The sequence below is a fragment of the Castanea sativa genome, chromosome 3 (genome assembly GCF_040712315.1).
Source record: "Castanea sativa cultivar Marrone di Chiusa Pesio chromosome 3, ASM4071231v1".
Taxonomy (NCBI): Eukaryota; Viridiplantae; Streptophyta; class Magnoliopsida; order Fagales; family Fagaceae; genus Castanea; species Castanea sativa.
In genome coordinates, this window is record NC_134015.1 from 37643802 (window position 1) to 37651595 (window position 7794).

General features: G+C 39.3%; 1 protein-coding gene across 1 annotated transcript; it reads right to left on the reverse strand.

The window, feature by feature from the left end:
• Positions 1–983: 983 nt before the first annotated feature.
• Positions 984–4796, reverse strand: LOC142630025 (uncharacterized). The gene is made up of 3 exons (XM_075804080.1): positions 4646–4796; positions 2498–2829; positions 984–2402 (listed from the first exon to the last, which is right to left on the reverse strand). Exon 2 carries the CDS (start codon positions 2819–2821, stop codon positions 2507–2509), a length of 315 nt encoding a protein of 104 aa, XP_075660195.1. The 5' UTR covers positions 2822–2829; positions 4646–4796; the 3' UTR covers positions 984–2402; positions 2498–2506.
• Between the last annotated feature and the right edge of the window lie 2998 nt (positions 4797–7794).

Below are 7794 nucleotides of genomic sequence, written 5' to 3' on the forward strand. Positions count from 1 at the left end.
TCTTTGAGACTCGATTTATAGGCCCAAAATCGAGTCTTTAAGACTCGAGATGTTAGTAAAATATATACTTTTAAAACTGTGCCTAATAATTATATTGTTTGGGAAACAAGCTTTATTCCCAATTTTGGCCCTAGAAATTATGTGAGATTCTAGGAAATTCCCAAAATCATCCAAAAATCCTCACTGGGACAAACTTTATTTTTGGATGATGACAAGTCACTCCCAAGCATTCACAAGATATTCTGAAGATCATTTGTCAGCCTAAAGGCAACCATAACTCGAAGATACTAAATAAGTTTAAAAGCAATAAGTACAGACCAGGCTCATGTGGGAGAAATGAAAGGTAAAAATACAAACCAGAGACATAAAGAGAAAGCTATAAGCTAATCCATAAAGTTGAGGGGAATAGTTCCTCAATCACCAATGTGATGCCTCAATTTGATTGATTGTGTGATGTGTGTGGATGTGTGATGAATCCCACATTGGGTATTTACTAGGTAGATCTGGACTTTATTAACAACTTCAAGGAGTCTCAATTGTGACTAGTCTTTTTGAGGTATAGCACAATTATGACTAGCGTTTTTCCTTGGGTCGTTACATATGGTATTAGAGCCAGCCCGATAACCCCGTGTGGGCTCAGAGATACTACCCCACAAAGTGGGCCCTAATGAGCACGTTAGGAATTTAAGTGAGGGAGATTGTGAAACCCCAATTTGATTGATTGTGTGATATGTGTGGGTGTGTAATGAGTCCCACATTGAGTATTTACTAAGTAGATCGGGTATTTACTGGGTAGATTTGGGCTTTATTAACAACTACAAGGAGCCTCAATTGTGACTAGTCCTTTTAAGGTATAGCACAAATATAGCTAGCGCTTTTCATTGGGTCGTTACAACCAAGGTCCAAACCCCTGTCACTAGTGCTAGGGCTAGTAGAGGAACTAGTATGAAAGAAAGGTGTCAGCGGAAAAGGTGGGGCCATGGGATTCTGTGATGGCGCCAAGGGACGACGAAGTAACTTTAGCTCATGCTTAGGAATAGCTGCCTCCAGTTGAAATCTCAATGCATCTTCACATGACAAATTCGCGCTGAGTTTCTCGTTTACTACGGAAAGTTGAAGAATATTGACCTCATGTTGATAGCGGGCCTCCACTTCCATCTGCCCTTGTTCGCAAGCCCTATCAAGTGTAGCTTGATGCTCATCCTCCTGGTTGGCTAGTTCAACCCTCAAGTTAGCCAAATCATCCCTAAGAGCCTCAATGTTCCCAAGGTGCCTATCTATGATAGACTGATAATCATATGCCTTGCGATCTAGCAAGGACCCGATGGATGCCTAGTGGAACCATACATCATACTTAAGACCTTTCTAAAACAAACCCTGGCAAGTGCTAGAATTATAAAAAGTAAGGTCTAGAGACAACTCAGTCAAAGAAAGATTGGGAGGATCCGCCGGAACGGACCTAACCCCATCCAATTGTCTTGGGGAGCGCTCTTCTAAGAATAGCTCCCATCCATCGACAGTTTGAAACCAATATCTCACGGTGGTGCGCCTTAATGCCTCTTGAACCTCAGCTCGGTTAAACAATAAATGAGGATAGGGCTTGAAGATCAGATTGGTCTCCCTTAAACCATCCACCTTAGAACAACACTCGAGGAGGGAAACCGCATTGGTAGACTTTAGAAAGTCGATGTCCCAACTCCTCGCTAGAGGAAATGCATTCTCATCCAGTGCTGCATGTCCACATAGAGCAACAATACTCATAAGCCCAATATATGGCGAATTGCCAAAAGCTACAAAAACTACTAGTCTCCCCACGAGCAAATTGTCTCATGGAATGAAGATGATGCCTGAAGAAGAGAACGCCCCAGTCATATGTCCCGATTCTAGAAAGATCCACCAAGGCTCAAACCAACCTAGCACGAATGGTAGACTTCTCTCCCGAGAAAAAGCAAGAGCCCACGAAGTACAAGAAGAAGCGCCTCAAGACATAGTCATTCGGATGTTTCTTCCAAGGAATAGAGATAGATAAGGGTCCAGCATGACCTTCAACTTGTCACCAACTCCAACAAAGATTTTTCTTTTGCTCTTCTTGACTCGGTGTATGCCTAGGGTTTGGCTTACCTCCTTCCGGGTCATAGTCTCCGTAGGCAAGATATCACCTCCAATTGGAATGCCAAGGATCATGCTCCAATCCAAAGGGGAAGGTGGAAGGTCCCTGTCTCAACAAAGTACCACTCCCACCAAGCTCCCAACATTGCATGACTTATGAAACCCAGTGGATTGCTAAAAGAGTCCTTGAAGCCCAAGTCGTATAGAAAGCTCCGGTACCAATCGTGAGCTCCTCTAAGACAGCGGTGGAATTTAGCCCATGTGTTATGCCCACGACCCATGGACTTCCTCCGCTATTAATACAAAGAAATACACAAGATTTTAGCAAGCCAAAAATAATATAAGAAAGATAAGACGTTGGTCAACAAAGATGGAAGAGCATCCATACCATGCTATATCAAACACAATGAGATGGGTGTGTCATCAAATTCCAAAGAAGACTGGGCTCAGGAATGGTCTCAGTATGAAGAGTGTAAGGCAATGCTCGTGGTCCCTGTGACCTAAGCACAAAACACTTCTTACTACCCTTAGAAGAAGAACCACGCTTCCTCGACCCAGAGCAATTCTTGTCGAGCATCAAGTTGTCTTCAGATTCCAACTCAATCTCTTGATAGTCGGAAGTGTCATAATCACTTCCCTCAGTTGATGATTCAACTATTTCCACAATTGGAGTCTTGCCCTTGTCAACAGCAATAGCTCGCTTAGGAGCCATGACGCTACCTATAAAGGACAATGATACAAAAATTCTCAAGATAGGTATGCATTAGAAACTACATGAGCTTTTTCACATGAACAAAATATTTTCAAGACATAATCACATTCACATGATACATAGGATTAATGAGCAAGAACTAATTATCACATGCTAGAATTAATTAACTAGACTTAATTATCCACCTTCACATGAGCACAGGATTAATTAGTAGAATCTAATTACTGCATGCTTGGATTAATGAGCAAGAACTAATTATCACATGCTAGAATTAATTAACTAGACTTAATTATCCACCTTCACATGAGCACAGGATTAATTAGTAGAATCTAATTACCGCATGCTTGGATTAATTTCTACTTATAAAAAACATAGGATTTTAGCTAAATCTAACTATCACATGCTAGGATTAATTAACTAGATTTAATTATCCGGCTTCACATGATGCATAGGATTAATTAGCAATATCTAATTATCACATGCTAGGATTAATTAACTAGATTTACCTTTCACGTTAGCATAGAATTTTTTAACTAGATTTAATTATCCACCCCTCTTCATTCATCGCATGCTAGGATTACTTAACTAGATTTAATTATCCTCACTTAAGTCATGGACTTTCCCAAACAACAAAGACTTTTTATCATTTCCCTCCCCACCCTCAACACACACACACACACACAAAAGGAAAGAGAGTTCAGTTTAGACAGTAGAGCACAATTTATACATTTATAGAAAAGACTAGACTCTTCCTCTTTGTGTCTGATTTGGCTTTTTTAGTGGAGCTTATATGTTTATGAATAGCTTTTTTTTTTTTTTAGTGGAGCAAATTGACATCTAAGTAAACACTAATAAGTTGTTAAAAGCAATGCACACACACGCAGAGGAAGAGAGAAAACTGTTCCATGGCTTTGAGCCAGATAGGCTCGGACTTGGCCAAGTCCTTGACAAGCTTTCTGGTACGAGTAATCAAATCTCCTTTGAGGAACATCATGTCTTTAGCTTGGCTGCCTTCCTTTGCTTCACGATCTCTCTCTAGTCTAAGAATATAACGTTTAAAAGTATTTAAACCCAAAAAACAAGAAGACAATGAAGAGCAAGATCCAGATCAGTTACTTTGACTGGGAGACCAAAAAAAATCTAGGAAATTGGACAGGGAACTTGTTTAAAATCAAAACAAAAGATGGGGTTCAGTTCAATGAAAACAACCTAGAGACTACAAGGCCTATATTGATTGAATCAAAATAGAGAACTTGTCTGCTTCACTGACCAGATATTTATTACAATAAGGCTATAACTTACCATGTCTGGCCTCTTACATTCCGGTATATATATACACACACACACATAATGGTTACTACTAAATAGAAAAATGCAGTTCCTAGTATGACACACACATACACACACACACACACATAATGGTTACTACTAAATTGAAAAATGCAGTTCCTGGTATGAGATGCATGAGTCAATCAGTAAATGGGATCACTGCATTATGAAGTGAAATGCTGTAAGAACAGTGGATTCCTCATTTCTTCTCTCCTACTAGTCCAGTGAACCAAACTATTTGTCCCTGAACTAGAAAAAGTAAGTGATTGTACGTTATTATAAGTTTGTTAGAAACAGCGAACCTTAACAATACTGCAATAACAAACCAATAAGTGATACACCTAAAAGAAAAAAAGGTCCTTCAGCAGAAGCAGCAAATAGCCACGTTTTTATGCACCAACATGTTCAGTCATTCCCTCAAACACCTAGCATGCATGCCCACCAAAACCCAAAACCAACACCGGGATACAAACACTCTAAAACTGTATTAATTACCGGCTAAGTTCCTGTTAATAACCAGAAGATCGGAGACCGGCTTTGGGGGATGGTGTGGTTGGTTCGGGGGAAGGAGCGTGGGTTGCACGTGTGTATGTGCTTGATCCAATTCACTATTCAGTCCAAATCCATTTCCCGTCTTAGAAGATGTAGCACCGAATTACTAGCCCAAGTGACAAGTTTCAAATGTCATTCCTAACATGAGAACCAATTTTATGGGCCAGCATCTTAGTCTACTTAATGGGTTGGGCTAACAATAGAGTGCACACGTTTATCTGACTTTAATACTAACAATATGGGGCTTGGGAAGGAGAGAGTTGCTTTAAGAAAGTTGTTTCATGTTGCGTACAGTTTTGGAAAAATCTTGTTGCACACCCTATACACACTTTCTTTGAAATTGTGTTTTGAAAACATAATTTTAAATAAAGTGTGTAATAGTGAGGGAGTGATAATCATTATTTGTTAGTTTTTTTTTTCTTTTACAATAAGTGGAAGGAGGGGATTTTTTTTTAATAGAAAAGGACGGAGGGGATTCGAACCCATATTTTTTTTTATCGGAGAGCCTAGCAATAAGTTGAAAATTGAGAAGGTTTAATGGCCTTGTCTAACAATATGAAACATAGCTTATGCCTTGTAGATCTATAGCTATTTAATTATAACTATATTTTTTTGAGTAGACATACCTATGTTTGAGTAGCTTAAGCATCTCCTCTTTCTTTATCTCCCTTAGGGTTCATTTGATTGGAAAATCGGAAAAGTGAGATGATAGAAAATAGGGAAAGAATAGAAAAGTGGGAGGATAAAAAAAATTTTAGTTTCCCTTATTTGCGTTTGGTTGGAATGGTGGAAAATTGAAAGCATAGAAAATTTTTTTGTTTGGTTGAAAACAAAAATGGGAGGATAGAAAATAGATTTTGTATATATTTATTCATGTCCTTATTAAAAATGATACTCAATTAAAACCAAAAAAAAAGGTAAACAACCAACAACAAAAAAAAAAAAAAAAGGCAATCACCCAAGTTTATTAAAAAGGAAAATTCATGCCCAATACACTTTTTTTTTTAAAAGATGGCAAGCTAGGCAGCACATTTATATGATTACACCCAAGTAGCCAAAAAAAAAAAAAAGTAAAAAGAAATGTGGGCAATTTTGTTCAAATATTTTTGCCCACTTTTCTCTCCCATTAGGGGAGATTGTGTTTTGGTGGGAGAGAAGAGAAAACTTGTGGGCCCCACCAAAACTCTCATCTTTTCCACCCTCAACCAAACAACCAAAACCACCATTTTTTCCCCACTTCTCTCTCCTTTATTTTTCATCCTCCTTATAATCATTCCAACCAAACATGACCGGTGTGAACTGGCCAAGGACCCTTTAACGGTTAAGTCAGTTTTCTCTCTAGAACACAAAGATGATGAATTAGTGAATAGTAGAACTTAACTTGATTGGATGAGACTTGGTCCTTTTATAGAGAGTTAGAAGTGGGCCTACTTGTTCAGATCTACTATCATCATAGGAGATTGGTGGAGTTAATGGAGAAAATGAAGCAGATTTCGAGGATCCTCCCCACGTTCTGGAATGACAGACAATGGTCTGATTGCATAGAGTTTGTAGAAAAATCCTTCGAAATTTACTAGGTGTTATCTAGTCGTCCATGTCTTTGAATGTCATGGATGACTAGATCACTTTGGATGGTTATGACGCCTATGGATGGATCTTATCCATATCTGTGATACTTTAGAAGAGGTTCCTTTTTTGTACAATAGTTTGGACATAGCCTGATCATGGACAACCATCATGGACGAATTAAACTTAATTTAATCCACCATCAATTGTTCCCTTGTCCTTATGTCATCCATGTTATTATTAACAATTTTGTCGTTATTTACACGTGGCGGTCTCTCAATGGTTGATGAATTTTCCAAGTGGCATATTAGAGTGATTTGGGATTAGAAGTCCTGGATGCTGACACGTGGCTTAATCCTAGCGGTCTATAGGTCATGACATTTCGTTCCTCAAAAAATTGCCATGTGACGCATTCTGGTTGGTTTGCATCGCTTTAGTGTCCCACCTTGTTGCTTTAAATAAGGCAATAACTCTCCTACTCTCTCACATATCTCATATTTTCTCTCCTGACCTTTTTATCTCAATTTAATCTTCGTGCTTCGTCTAGGAGTCCTCTTCCATCCTTAGTCCTTTTTGTCTAGCATCAGGTATTCTCTTTTCCTCGTCTATAGGCTTTCTCCTTTAGAATTCTTTACAAATGGCTGAGGTCGTAGTGTCTTCATCTAGTGATAGGGACGAGAGGGAAATAGACAAGTACCATGATCAAACTAGTAGTAGTGGTTGTAGTAGTGAGAGTAGCAGCAGCAGTAGCGGTTCTACAGACAAGCAATACTCGTCCGGAGTCCTTGGAGTTCCCTTAGAGGTCCTCTAGGAGAAATTAAGAAAGAAGGTTGCTTCTGGATCGTCTACTAGCGCGTCCACTAGTGCCCAACCATTCACTCCTTCTCTTGATGAGAAGTAGGATATTTTGTATTATTGTGCCATAGACATCCCGCCCAAGATAGATGAAAAAAGGCTTTACAAACTTAGGGTAAATACCAAATCCCAGATGAGGTTAATTCCCATTTTGCTGTCCCTAGTGAGTGGTGTTGTAACCCAAATTCTTGGGTTGGCATATGTAAGGCCTACCTACTAGGGGGCCTTAGGTTGCCTTTGAATGGCTTTCCTAGGGAGCTCCTCCATAGGTTAGGTGTAGGGCCAAATCAACTTAACCCTAATGCATGGAGAACCGCTGTGTCCATGTAGGTGTTGTGTAGAGAGGTTTTCAACAATAACTGTCCTCTTGTTGTGGACGAGTTCTTGTATTGTTATAAACCCTCTGAGATAAGCCAAGATTTTTACCAATTCTCTACTAGTGGTTCTAGCTATAAGTTGATAAGGCCTCTCCCCTTGTCTGAAAGACTTTGGAAGACGGAGTTTTTCTTCATCTCTAGGTGTTGGGTAGGGAACCCTGTCGAGGTAGGCAGGGATTCGTTCCTTCCTTACATCATTGAGATGGATCTTCTATGTCTTGAAGGCATATTGCTTTCTTCAACTTGTCTTGCATATTCCGTTACATTTATCTAACTTTATTTTTCTTGCTCTTT

Coding starts and splice junctions, on each gene's coding strand:
- LOC142630025 (XM_075804080.1), bottom strand. CDS start 2,821: ATGGCTCCTAAGCGAGCTATTGCTGTTGACAAGGGCAAGACTCCAATT.